The sequence below is a fragment of the Periplaneta americana genome, chromosome 13 (genome assembly GCF_040183065.1).
Source record: "Periplaneta americana isolate PAMFEO1 chromosome 13, P.americana_PAMFEO1_priV1, whole genome shotgun sequence".
In the NCBI taxonomy this organism is placed as follows: Eukaryota; Metazoa; Arthropoda; class Insecta; order Blattodea; family Blattidae; genus Periplaneta; species Periplaneta americana.
The window spans coordinates 14,966,618-14,985,945 of record NC_091129.1 but is presented as its reverse complement, the minus strand read 5'-3'; the positions used below and the strand labels follow the sequence as shown (position 1 = coordinate 14,985,945).

At 35.5% G+C, this 19,328-nt stretch overlaps 1 protein-coding gene across 1 annotated transcript in view; it reads left to right on the top strand.

Moving 5' to 3' along the window:
• Nucleotides 1-19,328, top strand: part of LOC138712639 (uncharacterized) — a 155,921-nt gene that overhangs the window by 100,716 nt on the left and 35,877 nt on the right. Inside the window, exon 2 of the mRNA XM_069844605.1 lies at nt 15,196-15,768. Within this exon, the coding sequence (XP_069700706.1) occupies nt 15,424-15,768 (345 nt within the window). The 5' untranslated portion in view covers nt 15,196-15,423. The remainder of the gene's footprint in view (nt 1-15,195; nt 15,769-19,328) is intronic.

Below are 19,328 nucleotides of genomic sequence, written 5' to 3'. Positions count from 1 at the left end.
TGGCGTCTCAACATCCAATAAGGGCATAGATACCCATACAATGTTATACAATGTATTCCACACACATCACAGAGTATTTTAAAGAAAAATTTGGTTTTGAAAAAAAAAATGAAGTTGTGGAAACAACAAACAAAGGGAGGTGTGATTTAAAAATCAGAGCGCAGGAAGTTTAAAAATGGCGTCTCAACAACCGATAAGGGCACAAATACCCACAAAATATTATACAATGTATTCTACACATATCACAGAGTATTTTAAGGAAAAAAATTGTTTTTTGAAAATTTACTCATTTTTCACCAAAAAATACTAACTTCTTCCCTTAATCCTATTCGAAAAAATGTCCTGTCCTGTCTGTGTCTTAGTGGAGGCTGTGCTGACCCAGGCTAGGAGGCGCCCATAAATATGTAGATGTCTTGTATGCGTCCATAAAATCGTTGTTATCTCTACAGAAATTGGTGTGTAAGACCTATAATAGGGGACGTTAAACAAGGAACACATGAGCAAATGAAACAACATTCCGAAATTATTCCGAGCTCACAAAAAATTACCACTTTAGTTCACTCAAAGTGCATCATGCGTGTCTATTGTCTGTAGTAATGTCACGACAGGTCAGAGATTTATCTGGGAAATCTCAGACCTCGAGTGACATTTATTAGGACCATTTCGTGAATAAAATAAAAATGTAAATAATATATCCCTAAAATTCGATCACAAAATGTTAATAATTTCATATTTACGAATACTTAACCTATTCAGACATTGTGAAGTTGAAATACTCATAGATGAATATCGATTACTGCAATAAAGAAATTCGATGTTATTATTCAGTAATGCCAATTGCGAAAAGCGAAATACAGGTTTAACAATGTTAATGACATATACTGCACTTTTCTCTTAATATTATAACATAAATACATTTTCATTATCTGCTGAAATCATAATTTAATTTAACAGTAACAGTGGGGACAGCTATATACCAACGCTTATGTATTCACAGAGAGACATATTGCTACACAGTGAAGCCACAGTCTAGTATATACATTCGCGAAGCTCAATACGTAGTAAATATGCAAACATTAGATAGTTGCTCATCACTAGGATCGCTAATATCGCCTCATTACAGGCAATGCAAAATAGTACCATCACAGTCTACTGTTTCTAGCACCCTCAAAACTCAAGCTTCGTGACTGTATATAGTAGACTGTGGTGAAGCCATCTCTGTATAGATAGGCATAATTAAAACACGAATTTTATTACGCCATACGGAAGGCAGTTTGATCAAAGACCTTATTACTCGTGTTACTATGCAAGGTCTTTGGGTTTGATATGCGATGATGTTACATAAATTTGAACATCTAACGTTCTATTAATTGTTTAATTTCATTCACAAAATACAAATTTTATAGGCTACAAATATAGGTTAAGTTACTCGTACCTGTTGGAGCAGGACCAATGTCAGCTGTGCCTTATTTCGACCGTTACAATCAGTGCTACACGAAAGCATTTTTTATAGCTCGACAAACGCATTCTCGCTGTAGTGTGTAACGGAACTAAAGCTGCATCTACACAGTTCAATATTCCAATCGCGTATGCGTGCAATCTGGGAAGAATATTGAAAGAATCAACTTTAAAAGTACGTTCAATTAAGATTTATGAAGATTTTGTGTCTACATGGTGCGCCGTTTTGAACGTGGTCTTCACTGCGTAAATACATTAATTAATGTTAAATATCAGTCTTGCATTCATTGCTTTAAAGTTGAAAGAAAAGTTTAACCGTGTAGTTGCATCTTAATGTATTCATGATCATCAATTTACGGGGAAACAGTTGGCGACAACGACTAAACAAAAGAACGACCATGCGATAAATAGATAGCGATAAATCTAGCTGCAAAAATTATCGCAAAGTGTGACTGTGATTGGTTGGAATTCAAAATTTCATTACACTTCATTGGTCGAAAATGGAATGACGTCATATAAACGAAATACTCGCATTAATATTACACAACTTGCCATAAAGTAGAGGTCGCACAAGTCTGTAGCTACTCTCGATGCCGAGATATTATTGAGAGAGTGCGCGCTGTACGATTAATTTTTTATACGCAATTTCGGCGCTCTCATTCTTGTGTTCTTTGCAAGGGGAGGTGTCGTCATTAAGCGTGGTTGCACAAGTTACATTGACATCATTCGGTGTCATAGCCCAGTGATGTCAAAACAAGCGCATTTTTCTGACCTTGATGTCGTGCGCGGGCAGCAAGCGCTAAGTATGGAAAGAGGAAGGGTTGTGTATATGAATAAGCAACCTGTTGGATTAAGAAAACAGTGGTGCACAAACTTCAAACGGAATTTGAAATTTTATGTCGTTATTTTTATATGGCTTCTTTCTGTTTAATATTATCTATATTGTCCGTAAAACAAAAGTACTAACACTGATTTCTTAATATTGCACTTGTGTTTTAAATCTTTATAATATAATAGAGAGTTAAGAAAGAATATTCACTTAAATTCCATAGTAGTATAATATTATACTGTATTAAATGGATGAAACACATCATTCATAAAGAAAGTGATATTCCAAAGAAAGAGATTGTGTATGACATAAGTTGGAATTGATATTGATGGTATTTTAGCCTTACAAAAGTAATCAATAAACTAATCAAAACAATATTACAGTACAAAGCAAAGTTACCTAGGTACTGTATCTGTTTTAAGTGTAACTAATATTACATAACAAAACTCTTATCGCATTATGCTTTTAAGGTGATATTTGTGAGCAACTTTCTATCATCAGAATATTAAATTATTTTCTCGAAATCTGCTGAAGCTATAGAGCTGACATTTTTACAGCACATGGGCACGTATCTTTTGCTTATGATGTAACAGTAGTTGCTTTGTTAATTCATTTCCTTACAAACATTTTCCATGTGAATATTTTCAAAATTTTCAATACACTATCTTCAGTAATAAGTATTTACGGTATATTAGATTTACGATAACATTCTGTAAGGCTGCTAAATAAATAGTCCTATACCTGAAAATTTCACTTTTCTATACGAAAAGTTGAGAAAATATTTCTTTTGAATAAAAAAATCAAACTTGTGAAAAATGAGCATTAAAATTAAAACTTACGTTCCTATAATGCACTTATACTTCTCAGGAAAATCTAAAAATTAACATGGATACAGTTTTAATAAGTTCTCTTCCCTTTATCCATTGAATCAGTGCTGGCCATCCCTGAATATAGCTCGGCCAAGCACTGTAAAGCGCTCAGGCTCTCCTGGGCTCTAAAGCGCGCGCTTTCTCCTGTGGGCATCAATTGACATGCCTGGCATAGCCTTTCACGGCGGATCCTGGAACGGCATTTCACTCTACTGCTGAGTTTAAATACATTAACTGTTATTTGCAATTCTTTGTCACTTATTCCGAATAGTTGAAATGTCTTCTATAACCTTCTAAAAGTATAAAGTGCACCACGGGTAATCCAAAGGGGAGTTTATACTTTCCTAAAGCGTATTGAACAAATATGGCAGAAGTATGTAAAAAATGTATACGTGTTTGTGTTGAGGCATTTCTGGGAACCTGGTTCACGGAATCTAGTTACAATATTCACGTTTGCCTTTCATGTCGGTGAACTAAGCACTTGCAATATTCAGGAACTCGTCGCAAGTCTGACAGTGCAAATGGAAAACCAATCGATAGCGACACCAACTCTTACACCGATCAATATAGCATAACTGACGGTGTAAGTCGTGAATGGGGATCAGCTGAATAACACGCTACAGCCTTTTAAGTTGCACAAACAACGCGGATGGGGATAATGGCGACATAAGAATTGCGTAAATATCTGAAATACACTATGCGCCAAAACAAACAGAACTGAAATTATCGCTCGTCTGCTGTCCACGTTTCCCTAGCAACGATGTACAGGGACATCATTTTATTTTTACTTGCATTTTTATTGTACCTGCATTTCTGAATGTACTTCACTCTCACCCCTTCACTAATGTCCTTGCTCCCGTCAGACACACAAACTTACGGCCGCTGTTGCATTCGAAGTCTTCAAGCAGTGAAGTAAACACTGCAGTGTATAGTGTGTTTCAGAAATATGGTTGCGTTTTCTATAGAAGAAAGAACCTATATTAATAATATCGTACTAAAAAATTATATTCAAGAAACGATAAATTCAATTTCGGAGAATATGCTTCAAAGTATTTTTAATAATATGCGTACTGAATTGAAGCCTGCATTGTAATGAACGGCAACCATTTTCAGCAACTTGTTTAAGGGGAGTTGGTCATTATCGCATGCAAAATAATGGTAAAAATAGCCTATCTACTAGCAGTCATAAATATAATAGTCTACTATTTATCAGTGATCTTTCATTTTTGTTAGCTATGTGTGTATACATATTAAGCTTTAAAATGAAAAAGTATGGTGACTCTAGAGTAAATCTGTATCCTTAAATTTTTTTAATTAAGCACAATTTGTTTTTATAAATTCACTACATGTCTGTGATTAGGTTAGCTCTATTCACTTATTATAACACATATTGAATTGAAAATTTGACCACTTACTGGTAATAGATACTAAAACATACCCTACTAAAATTATTCATATATCTGTAATATTATGGGCATAGGGCTTATAGTAATCATCACCGTCAATAAATTTTAAAAAATTGAAGATTAGTATAAGCCCAATGCCCATAATATTACAGATATTTTAATAATTTTAGTAGGGTATGTTTTAGTATCTGTTAGCAGTAAGTGGCCAAAATTTTAATTCAATGTGTGCTATGATAAGTGCATAGAGTGTACCTAATCACAGGTATGTAGTGAATTTATATAAAATATATGTTTAAATTCAACAATTAATTTAAGGGTAAGATTTACACTAGATTGACCATTCTTTTTTCATTTTAAAGTTTAATGTGTATACATATATCACTAAAAAAATGAAATAGCTGTGATAAATAGTATTACATTTATGACTGCTTGAAGATAGGCTATTTTTACCATTACTTTGCATGCGATAACGTCCAATTCCCCTTAAGAATTCAGATTAGCTTTTTTTGAATTGAGGTGGCTAGAAGCAAAGGAATGCTAGTGACATTTGTAAACACATGAGTTAAGTGCATCCAGTGTAAGCAAAAGTATCTAAAATTTTAGTGGCAAAGGGATATTTTATTCTCATCACACATTAAAATTTAAATAAAAAATGTCACCGATTTTACGAAAGCTTAAATATTTGAACCCCATTTTCTCAAAAGTAACTTAAGTGCACTTACAGCCCTTTACTTATGAGCCCCTCAATTTAAATGCACTCTCTATATTGTATGATAACATCAATAATTAATATGCTAAATAAAGTAGACATTACATAACGAACATAGCCGCCTGAAATGTTGAGTTTTTGAAAAAAAATGTTACTACTCTACTGTATTTTGATAAATTCCGTAAAAGTGATGATCAAACAGAAAATCGTAATATCGTATTTCCCTACAACATAAATGGATACACTACTTTTCTCTCCTCCTATACCTAGTGAAATGATTTGTTTACATATTGCACTAGTAACATCAAACTCCTGTAATGGAAGGGGGCAACAGTGTTTCCGAGTATAGCCAGGTTAATGTTAAAAATGTTGGTAAAAATAAAGTGATGTCCCAGTATTTATTTATTGTATACAATAGTTTGACATATTGTGAATTCAATGTTATGTTGATATCTGCAATTATGGTTCTCACAAGAGAGAAGAATATGTTTTTTGTCGAGCATTATTTCCTGTCATACGGAGTACTGAAATTACAAACACACTCTGAAAATCAATATAAACATTATAACATGCAAGGCGACATAAGACTGATCCCATACAACAGGGATGAGACGATATTAGCTCCCAATCATGGTAGAAGAGCTCGACCTTGATCACGAGCGCATAGCGCATCCACTACATAGCGTCGTAACGTAGACACAGGGATGTACATGCACATGCAGCGAATAAAGGCAGCGATTATTACAATAACTTGCGTTATTAAATTTCTGGCTATGTAATAGGGCTAGTTATTCAATTATTTAATATAAAGGATGCGTCAGAAAGAACGGATGGATTTCAAACTATCGATACGCAACGAGGAGAGAGATATAGTGAGGGGGACCACGACTGTTTGGTCAGCCATAGAATGCAGTTTCAGTTGAGAATATGGTGTTGGTCTGGTGTACAACGTGCTTTCATCGTAGAGACATTTTTGAAAAATGAAGAGTCTGTGATCGCCACTCAGGACTCATTTCGACATCGGATGTCACGCTAGGATTCCAACTCGGAATACAATTTTGCGGTGGGTGGCTTCATTTCGTATCACAGGTTCAACATTAAAGAAGAAATCACCTGGACGAAATTCTATTGCACTGAGATTGTCCGAGGCTACGGTAAGATCTCGCGCCCTGCGACTTCTTTCTTTGGGACCATTTGAAGGTGTAAGTTTGTAAACATCGATCACATACACTGGACGAACTGAAGACAGCGATTCGTGAAGAAATCGTGGCAATTGCACCAGCTATGACTGTGAAAGTGATGGCGAACATCAGAAAACGCCTCGATGCCTGTATTGAAAGCCAAGGACATCATATGGATAAAGTTGTTTTCCCTAAATACACTGCATGTATTGGTGAATATGTTGATAACAATAAATTTTTGATTTGATGAATCTTTACAATTTTCTTGCCATGTGAAATCCATCCGTTCTTTCTGACGCACCCTGTACATGTACATATATAAACAGTGTGCGCAATCCCAAACTATTATTATATATAGGTAAACAAGTCGCAAAGGGGAGTTTTTTTTTTTAGAAATAAAAAGAGAAATAGGAAAAGTTAATTATATTGAAACCATTTTCTTGTTAAAAGCAATTATTTATTATGTAAATACTTCATTTGATTGGTTAGGAGACACTAATAGGGTCTACCTGCTCCACGTGTGTGATCTCCAAGTACTTTTGAGTATTTGTTGAAAAAATAATAATGATAATATTGATTGAAACAGAGTATGTTGATTGTGTGATTGTGAAAATGTAGTCCTTACTCTCCAGTCGTGATTATGTAATGAGTTTTCTTAGAGTGATTTGTGAGATGCACGTAACACGAAAAAACAAATTCATTATATTAAGATATTGAGAGCCATCGTAATTTTTGGGGTCAATCATTTAAGGGGATATGAATGACTTTTAAAACTGCCACAATTTTCAGCCAAAATTTGTGAAATTTAAACTATATAAACAGATATATAATAATATCTGTACAAAATTTGGTGCAATTAGGTCTAATAGTTTTGAAATTATATTTTTAAGTATATTTTATATTGACGTTACTAAAAAAGCTCCTTGCATCAAAGTTTTCAAAATTTTTTGTTCATATTTGCTCAAAATCTTGAAAATAGTTATTGGAATAAAAGTGAATTAGCTGTTTGAGCTTAGTAATAGTATAAGTTAAAGTGCAATCAAAGATAAAATATTATTTATAAATTAAAGAAACACGTAGTCTAATAAAAGTAAATATCCAGAAACAAGCAACAAATAAAACATCAACAACACATTTAAAATAAAGAAATAAAAGGAATCCAGATACAATCTACTGACCCAAATGTAAATTAATTTACCTTCGTTGTCAATTTCGAAATGAATTTATCTCTCTCTTCTCCTGAATAAAGCCTATATATATATTTTCATGTTGCGTCTCATAATGCCGTTTTATGTTGCTTTTTTTTTGTGCAAATGATATAATTTTTGCACTACAAACACTGGACTTCATCACCATGTTCGAAGCGCAAATATTGTATCTTCCACTCTTCCTCGAAAGCTTGAAGCGCTTCCGTTCCGTCATGATGCGCTGTGTTCTAAGATCTGTACATCCTTTAGCAATGTTTACAGGTAAAAGAGCTCCTCGCGCGCGCAGCGGGCATAAAACAGCTCTCGCTCGAAGTTACTATGCTCGACAATAAACACCTCCTCTGTTGTGAGAACCATAATTGCAGAAATGAACTCAAAACGAAATTCACAATGTCAGTCAAACTACAGTATTATCTATACTAATACCTAATAAATCTGTAAGCAAAATTTTTCTGGTAATTTTCACTTTTCCGAGATTAATTGGTGTTAATTAATAATTAATCATCCTGAAAAAAGAAAATATTTTTTTATTTTTATTTTTGTTTGTCTTGTCTGTCCCTCTGGATATTTGTTACCTTTTTATGCAATAATGGCTGAACGGATTTGGATGAAAATTGGAATATAAATTAAGTTCGTTGTAACTTAGATTTTAGGCTATATGACACTCTAAATACTTTATTTAAAACGGGGGGTTATAAGGGGACCTGAATTAAATAAATCGAAATATCTCGCTTGTTATTGATTTTTGTGAAACATACTACATAACAAACGTTTCTTTAAAAATTATTTCCGATAAGTGTTATTCCAGGCAAACTTTTGATAGGACTGATATTTTAGGATGTACAAGGGTTTTAAAATAACAATACAATACATTTTCACCGCCACCTCATATTATAGCGTCGGTGTTCCGTAACTCCTATGTTCAAAATATAAAAATTTTCAGTAAGAAGAAGAAACAGATTTATTCATTCTATGGCAGTGGTACATAGGAGATCGTGAATTCTTACATTTTCGATAGAAAGAAGTATAATTACATATAGGAGATTGTATTATTTGCTGTATAACTATTTAAATTATTCAATAGAGCAAAAATCTGAAAATCGATATGTGACATAGGAGTTATTGCAGGAACGACGACGATGGCTATAATGAAGTAAAAACAAATGACTCCGTCTATTTAAGGCGGCCTTGACGTTTGTCTATATTAATATACAGAGAATATTTGTGTGTTGGTATGAAGTAATCTCAGAAGATAATTAGGATAAATCCTTCACTATTTGAAATTTGTAGTTTCTCTAGATGGATGAAATACTACATATTATAAGGGCTGAGGTAAGATTAAAATAGATCTTTACGCACAGAAAACTTGATATTCTGTCGAAATATTGTATAACTTGATTATTGCAACTTTATTTGGTCCACATAAAATACTCTAATTTTATATACTTAAATTTATTTTTGTTCACAGAAGATAATAGTTCAGAGTTTTTTCGTAAAGATGAGTATTTTTACTGGGCCATACAGCCCACAATAATAAGCATTTTACCATAGAGCTCACTGGAGCTGAGTTATTTTAAAAGATGTCACGAAATGGCGTTCCTGCGCTCATAATTTACCAATATCCGTTTCCTGTGTTTCTTAAAATAATATTTATGTAGGGTACCTCATTTTTTTATTTGCATAAACAATGATATACAACCAAGCGAGTTGGCTCAGGCGGTAGCGTTTGAGACACGCATTCCGGAGGTCCCGGGTACGAACCCCGTGGACGGCCAATCTGACTGGGGTTTTTCCATGATTTCCCTTAGTTATAAAGGCAAATGCTGGATTGGAAAGATACATGCCATGACTCATCACCGCCTCAATCCATAATCAGTTACATGAACACAAGCCATCTACGACACACAATAGAAACAGAAACTCAACAAGAGTATAAACGGCCTGCTGATATACCCACACATTCTAAACACGCGACATGACCACAGATGTTAACGAGTGAATAAAATAAACTTAAGAAAAAAAAAAGATGAACAGTAAGGTTAACACAAAAATTATCTTCGTACACAATCCACTCTATTATTATTTATTAAAGGGTGCATTCAAGTCTAATTTAGAAAAATGTTAAACGAATTACCTTGCACCAAAAACGGATGTTCTCTGAACCAAATGATCATATTTTAATTATTTGCATGTAATAACAATTAAGAAACATGTTAAAGGAATTATCATTGGACCAAATGGGTGGTCCTGGGCCAAAATGATCGCATTTTAATTATTTAAATACAATTTAAATTAAATAACATATTAAACTATTTATCCTTCTATGAAACACGGATGTTCCCTGGACCAAATGTCCTATTTTAATTATGTAATTACTTTATATTTATTTCTAACAAGTGCAGCGGAGCGCACGGGTACGGCTAGTATTTAATATATCATTGTTGTCATAGCTACTTCTTGCTATCTCTTTCTTCATAGACCATGGTATTAAGGTACACTTGATTACAAAATTTGATGTTATTTCTATATAAATGTTTTATGCAAAAAATAAGGTATGAAACACGTTTTCATTACACTCGCATCTTAAAATATTGACTCGTACAATACAAATATAAATGATTATATTCGTAATTACACTGTTAGGTTTCTTTTAAGTTTATCGCTACCAACTTCAGAGGTAACTGGCTACTTTCTGGCGCCTTCTTGGTGTATAGTTTGCGACATTGCTCTGGAATCATCTGGTAACCCTGGAATAATGTAAAATTCAAAAGTGTGCGAATAAAATAATCAGAATTAATCGTAGACTACAAACAGACCTAATGCAGAAAATTGATATTTTCAGGCAGGCTTGTAGAGGCCACAGATTTTAAGAAAATTTCGAATGAAGAAATTTATTTATTTATTATTTATTTATTTATTTATTTATTTATTTATTTAATACTTTACACTTGAGCTACATTAGGCATTGCAGCCCGAAAGAGCAGAAGCTCGTGCTCGGGCGCAGTTCAGACCAGTTATACAAAAATATATCTCAAAATTAAGAGAATTCATTGAGCACAATAACATTAATAAATGGTAATATGCATACAGCATATAAGGTACACGTAACAAAAAACGCCACCTTAACACTTCAGTCACTTTTGCTCTGGAAATAAGTTATGTACAAACACGAAAATTAAGAAATAGAAACTGTAATCTTATCTTTACAAAACAGAGCAATGAAAATGGATATATTATATACCGAACAAGAATTAGAACTCAAATAGGAAAACTTTGTAAACTGGCGTTATTAGGAACAGGTTGTCCAATTAACGGCACCTATTTTCTAGTAACCTATACACTTATAATTATTAATGAATTATTTTTTCTAACCAACACAAATTGAACTAAGCGACTAAATTTGAGTTTCTGTTAATAAAAGATACAAAATCACTCAATACTAATGAAAGATTCTTTATCTGAAACTGAAACGCCAGATGGATTAGGAAAATATGTTTTCCCGTGACTCCTTACTTTAAGAAAAGAGACAATGTGACAAAGTAGAAAGTTATTAAACACAAAATCATTTACGTTAGTTTAATATGAATGTTTTCCAATAAGTAAAACAAAAAAAATTAAGTTATGTAAAATAAAAAAATAAGAGTTCGATAAGCAATTGAACCAATATCATCACTGCACATTCTGAACATTTGTAAGTTGAAAACTTAGTGATTTTCCTGATGTTTTCACACTGATGCTGTACTGTCAGCCTTAGTACTAACATAACCTAAAATTTTGTCTGTAGACCTTTAACGCCACATGGCGTTAAAGCGCTACTGAGAACTTGATAATATGACATGCCTGTTTCTCTAACATTTTCAAATTTTATAGATAGCAAATACTTTCTATACCTAGAAGAATGTTCAAGGATCACGAAAATATATAGTTTAATATAGTTATTATTTGCTCAACACACAAAATAAAATATTGCCTTTTAACTTTGATATAAGAACAGCCATTCACTATCAACACACAACAGGAAAATGATGGAATATAATGTCACTCGTAAATGTCAGCGGACAGCTAGTAACTCATTTCATCACTAGATTGCAAGCGAATGCAGACTACAGTAGTGCACTACCGAAAACTTGTGTCGTTAACAAATTTTAATAGGGGTATACATGGCGTTATTTGGCTCAGGGACCTTAATAATAGAGTCAATATACAAATAGAAAATACAAAAGTACGTGAATATTAGATATTAGAGTATCAATTTTTAATTCAATTAGTTTAAACAATTAAATAATTAATGTGATTTGTTTCTTAAATCTGTGTGTGTTAAGTGTACTTAGCTCAGGTTAAGCTCTGTTTGTAAAGTATGTAGGCCTAACATCTGTAAACAACAGAATACAGGTTGACCAACAGCAAAATGCAAGTATCAAAGATGCATATAGGTGAATAATGGCACTTAATGATCATATATGTTTGTATTAAATATTATTAACAATAAAAGTATTACAAATTATGAATGAATGTAAATGGTTATGTTCGTAATTAGCCTACACTGTAACGTTTTTTGTTTTTAAGTTTATTATTCCTTTCACTATCAACTTCATAGGTAACTGGCTACTTTCTGGCGCCTTCTTGGTGTATAGTTGGCGATATTGATCTGGAATCATCTGGCAATCCTACAAAAACATGGATAAATATATAATAGGATGCGAAACTTACTGAGTTTCCCGTAACACGTGCTAGAGGCGCTAGTGTAGAAATTTATCTTTCTGCCACCTGTTGGGCGGAGAAGAACTTATTACATCTAGCAGCGCACCAAGTAGCGAAAATGAAAACAAATTACTCCATGCATTTAGCAGCGCACCTGGTGACGAAAATGTTAAAGTATGCAGAAAGTATTCCCTCCCACCCTCACCGATATTCAAAACTAACACAATTTAAAATAAAACATTTTAATTTTTTTCCTCACGGCATCTTCCACTGAAAATTCTTACCGGAGCCAACAGGAAGATAAGAGATACGATCTATTTTACACTACCCAATTAAAATATAACCTAGACAGAGACAAAAAAGTCGAAAGGTTAGATAATTGGGATTGTATTCTTTGGGTATTTAGTGTACAGCGCAATGGAAAAGTCTAGATAGTTCAATGTATTATATTACTATTACTTTACAATACATTAACAACACTATTTTTACAACGCCCATAAACATCACTGTTTAACATACACTGCTTGTACACACACTTAGTATCACTTTATGTTCACTTATTAGCAAGTTTCTGGCTGCCATCTTGTCTTATCGAGCAACGTCTCGAACGAACGGATGAATAGATAACTCTGGGTAATGTACCCAACACGTAGTTCTAATGTTCACCACCTACGACATCGGGGCATGGATAAATATATAATAGGATGCGAAACTGCGGTGAGCACCATCTGGCGGCAGGGGGCTCAAATAAGATGATCAGCGCCCAACGTCGTAGGTGGTGAACATTAGAACTACGTGTTGGGTACATTACCCAGAATTCTCTATTTATCCGTTCGAGATATTGCTCGAAGAGACAAGATGGCAGACAGAAACTTGCTAATAAGTGAATATAAAGTGATACTCCGTGTGTGTATAAGCAGTGTATGTTAAATAGTGATGTTTATGGACGTTGTAAAAATAGTGTTGTTGAATGTATTGTAAAGTAATAGTAATATAATAAATTGGACTATCTAAGTAGTTCTTGCAGACTTTCCCATTGCGCTGTACCATAAATACCCAAAGAATACAATCCCAATTATCTAACCTTTTGCTTTATTTTTTGTCTTTGTCTGGTTATATTTTAATTGGGTAGTGTAAAATAAAACGTCTCTTTTATCTTCCTTTTGGCTCCAGTAAGAATTTTCAGTAGAAGATGCTGTGAAGAATAAAAATGTAAATGTTTTATTTTAAATTGGGTTAGTTTTGAATTTCGATGGGGTGGGAGGGAATACTTTCTGCACAGTTTAAAATTTTCGTCACCAGGTGCGCTGCTAAATGCATAGAGTAATTAGTTATTCTTTTCGCTACTAGGTGCGCTGCTAGATGTAATAACGCAACTCCTCCCAACAGGTGGCAGCGAGATCAATTTCTACAACAGCGCTTCTAGTATGTGTTACGGGAAACTCAGTAAGTTTCGCATCCTATTATATATTCATCCATGGTCGGGGGCTGATCATCTTATTCGAGCCCCTGCCGCCAGATGGTGCTGACCGCAGTTTCGCATTAAAAATTCCAAATTTTCAGACGTCTTCATGCTATACAGAGAAAAGTTTCCCTAACTTTCACTGGTGCAGGCTATAGAACCACCAATAAACTACTACAAGACATGCTTGAAATAGAATCATTCTACGACATTATACAGAAATTTACAGAAAACTTTCATACGGACTTGCTGTACCACCCCAAACCTCTGATAAGAGCCCTGGCAACAAGAATATAAAGTAACAACTACCGTAAAGATCGGTCACCTCAATTAAAAATATAAATGTTCCTGCTTGTTAGCCATATCTGTTAAAGTAAAAGCCTTTTCAGGCCGACAGTTATGTACCATACATGTTCCTGTTAATAAAAAAAAAAAAATCCGGCAGCCAATCGCGTTGTAGGTCGGCTACATTTAAACGTGTGCGTCTTGTGATTCGCTGAGGAAGGCGATATTCATTTCTTAAGGCTCAGTAAATACTTAATAAAATCGCCCGCCATTTTGGCTTTTTCGTTGGCGTTCGCAGAAAGCACACGAGGACGTTATTTGCCGCTCAATTATTTGCTGAATTACAGTGTGTTTGATTTATTATCATAGGAGCTACGACATGATAATGTTTAACGGTGTGGCAAATAGAATCCTCGTATGGTAGCTCGGCAACGAAAGAACAAAAATGGCGATCGATACTACCTACATAGACTTTATAGAGCTTTCACTTCCAAAGACGTAAGCAAAGAGGAGGAGTCACGCCGGAAATAACAGCGTCGCGACTATACATATTTATCTATGGCAGTAATGTTAAATTCAAAAGTGTGCGACTAAAATAATCAGAAATAATCGTGATCATTCGTTATTGGACAACGTACGTATATATAGTAGGTTATTTGACGACGCTTTATCAACAGCTTAGGTTATTTAGCGTCTGAATGAGATGAAGGTGTTAATGCCGGTGAAATGAGTCCGGCGTCCAACACCGAAAATTACCCAGCATTTGCTCATATTGGGTTGAGGGAAAACCCCGGAAAAAACCTCAACCAGGTAGCTTGCCCCGACCGGGAATCGAACCCGGGCCACCTGGTTTCGCGGCTAACGTGCTAACCGTTACTCCACAGGTGTGGACTCGTACGTATATTTTATATGAAAAGAAATAAGCGCATATGCTCATTTGTGTACATAATATAGGCGTATTCGTTGAGTCACGGATTATTTCATGTAGTACATGGATGTTTTTCGTTGCGTAAAGCCACAATGTATTCGGCAACGTTGCGTTTGGCTTTGGTTTACCACTGATTTAATAGCGCTTTATCTTTTGCAGAAGTAAATGCTTGCACATCCATTAACAATGCAACAGAATTTTAAAGAACGGTCAGTGTGTGTTGTCGCCATTACAAGCAATAATTCGTCCAGACTCGCCTGCACGGGTCGTGTTCACTGAGCGGTCGTTGCGACAGGCAGAATAGCGCTCCGAGTCGTGTGAAGTGTGAAGTGCGAAGCAGCTACAGGCGCGGCGACGAGCGATGTGACGGCTCTCCCGGAGGTTTTAATGTCCTTGAAGCATTGCCCGGAGTCGGGTCGAGGAGCAAGCCCCCCCGGAGCCAGTGCTGGCGTGAGCAAGCCCGCAACAACAACGGCCCCCCACTCTCAGCTGACGGGGGCGGGCGACCCCAGCCCGCCCCCCGGCACAGCCACCCCCCGCTTCATCGACGACAAGGATATCCGCGTGCTCAACAACCTGCTGGACGACCTGAAGAAGCTGGACAATTACCAGGGCGAGGAGCGCGTGGAGCTGGGCGTCACGAGCCGCAGGGGGTCCGCGGCGGGCGAAGATCTGCTGGAGGCCAGCGACGGCGACGTGCTGCTGGAGCCCAAGGGCGGCCGCACCGAGCAGGTAACGGCCACACACCAACTTGACGACAAAATCGAAAAATTTAACGACCTAGTAATCCAGTTATACGATAAACACGCACCCTTGAAAACCAGACGAGTTGGTAGACGCCCTGCGCCTTGGATGTGCGATGCCATAAAATTACTCATGACAGACAGAGACACTGCTTATCGTAAATACAGACGGAGCAAGGACGAATTAGATTTTAATACTTACAAAGTTTTAAGAAATAAATGTAATCAAGCAGTAAGAAATGCTAAATTACGCCATGCACATTCCCTTATTATACCTTCGGTCAGTGCGAAAGAATTGTGGCGTAACCTTAATAACCTGGGTCTAACAAAAGCAAAGCCTCGTGTAGATAACATCAACTTGTCACTCAATAGCCTAAATGAACATTTCGTCACTGCTCCACCTGAACCATTACATAAAAAAGAGACTCTTGAATTTCTCAGATCTTGCCCCCAACCTGTATGGGATAAATTCTTCTTTAAATACATTAACCCGACTGACGTAATGAAGACGCTGCGATGTATGAAATCTAAAGCCCAAGGTATAGACAATATAAATATCACTCTCCTGTATAAAATAATAGATGTGATTCTGCCGACCGTCACCCATATATTCAATGCATCTATTATGACTGGGTCCTACCCCTCTCTCTGGAAAATGGCATTAGTGAAACCTTTATCTAAATCTAACACACCTTCTACAGTAAACCAATACAGACCGATATCAATTCTTCCCACTCTTTCAAAAGCATTAGAACATATTGTACACGGACAACTTACGAACTATCTCGACGAACACAAACTCCTCGATGACTATCAATCGGGTTTTAGGCATGGACACAGCACTACTACAGCCCTACTTAAAGTGACCGAGGACATCCGTGAAGCTATGGATAGGGGTGAAGTAACGGCACTAACTCTTCTCGATTTCAGCAATGCCTTTGGTTCTGTTGATATCGACTTGCTTCTTGCAAAGATGAAAACTTTGCACCTATCAGACAATACCTTGAGCTGGATGGACTCCTACCTACGGGACCGCCAACAGTGTGTTTCACTTGATAATCAATTCTCCCAATGGCGATACACAAAGGCGGGAGTGCCGCAGGGCTCCGTATTAGGACCACTACTTTTCTCTATCTACATTAATGACGTATCAAAGAACTTACAGTATTGCCGATATCACCTCTATGCCGACGACCTACAACTTTACATACATTCCAGACCCAATACGATCAATGAATCGATTGACAAGTTAAATTGTGACCTAGCCACTGTCTCCACTTGGGCGGCCAATTTCGGACTCGCACTTAACCCAAGTAAGACTCAAGCCATAATTATTGGACATAAGCGTGTAGTTAACTCCCTTAATAACAGTAATCTTTCAGTTGTTACCCTTAACAACACGCTAATCCCTTATTCATCTGTCGTAAAAAATCTTGGCTTCTTTTTTGATAATAATCTAAGTTGGAATTTTCAAGTTAAAGAAACGATAAAGAAAATCTGTTCCTCCTTTCACTCTTTGAGTCGCTTGAGAAACTTCTTGCCCCAGCAACTAAAACTTACCCTAGTACAAACCCTAGTAATGCCGCACTTCGATTATTGTGACGTTTTGTTAAGTGATCTAAGTTCTGAACTGTCAGTCAAGTTACAGCGAGCTCAGAATATGTGCATCAGATACGTGTGCAACATCCGACGATATGATCACATATCACCGTCCTTCGCAAGTCTCTCGTGGCTCCGACTTAAAGAACGCAGAACTTTACACTCTTTGTCTTTACTCTTTCGAATTCTGCACACCTCAACACCAAATTACCTTTCGTCTCGTTTCTCTTATCTATACTCTAACCACGACGTAAATACCAGATCACTTATCTGTGGCACGCTAAATATACCTCTTCATAGAACATCTTGTTATTCCTCATCTTTTACAATATCCACCTCGCGTCAATGGAATTCCTTGTCACAAAGTATTAGGGGCTGCAAGACAACAAACACCTTTAAGAACAGCTTAAAAGATAACCTTATTAGCATTTCACTCCAATCATACTGATTTAAAATATTACTGACTACACTGTTGCTTTTTTTCTTTAGACATCATCCTGATTGTGCTGCATTTTCAAAATTGTCTCATAATAATCTCTTTCTATTATCTAATATAATTTGAAATATATTAACATTCTATGTATTTTAGTTTAATTCTGCTACCCAGTTTATTTCAGTGTTTAATTAATAGTTCATAGTATTTTGTTGTTTAATTCGTAAATAACTCTTGTATACATGTAACTCTCATCTAAATCAAATTGTTGAATTCTTTGTAAGTTCATGCATATGTATATACACTTTTTGCTGGTTGTGTGGAAGAGAAGGCCTTACGGCCTTAACTCTGCCAGCTAAAATAAATCATTATTATTATTATTATTATTATTATTATTATTATTATTATTATTAACTTGGCTTCTGGTGTTGAAGAAGCACTTAGGGAGATACTCTATGTGGTGATAGTACCAGGCATTTGAAAATTAAGTAGGGTATTTATTTTTATGCTCGACCATGCCGAAATGTAGTAATTATACACCTGGTAGCAGACCTTTAATGGACCTCATTAAAGTACACCTACTCATTAAAGGTCAGGTCTTTCAGCCAATGACGACTCAGGTTACAACTGTTCAGCCAAAGACAGGTCAGCTTTCTACCGTTATAAAACCGCAAGTATCGATTATTCTCGGATATGCAATCGAAAGAGAATTAGCGAAAAGTCACGGAGGCTGGAAATCCAATACTGTCGCAGAAGGTTATTTCCTGTTACTATAATAATTAGCGTTAATTGTAAATAATATTCAAATAAATTCAATTTGTCGTCTCGTTTTTCAATGTCTAATTTAATTTCACTGTTATCTCTGTAGGTTCTTATGGCCTAGCAAGGTCAATGTGGACATCTGTTCCTCGGAAAAAATCAATACTTTCGCGTCTGCGCACATCTCACAACATACGGGACATTGCTCAAAAATTAATAATATCAAGTTATAAATATGGTCGAGCATAAAAAGTCGTATGAAACTCGCCTACAATGGTAATTAAGAAGCTCGTATGAAAATTATGAAACTCGCTTGCGCTCGTTTCATAAATATCCATACTCACTTCTTAATTACCTTCATTATAGGCTCGGTGCATAATGTACTATATTAAAATTCCATGGTATTCATACATTGCTTACAGCTAGAATATGGAACAAGTCAAAAAACTTAATACTATTATAAAGTCTTAATTTATAGTCACAGTCTAGATGAAATATATATATATATATATATATATATATATATATATATATATATATACAGACGAGATTTAAAATACAGTCTACTAGTACAACACATAGTTTTAGTATCAATTTCATGAAGTGTTATTGAATGTCATGAATTCACCTACAGAATAGAAGGCGTGAGAAATTAGGTACTTCTTTAATTTGGCCCTAAATAATTTTATGTTTTGAGTTTCATTTTTTATATCGATAGGGAGGCTATTAAAAATATTTACTGCCATATAACGCACTCC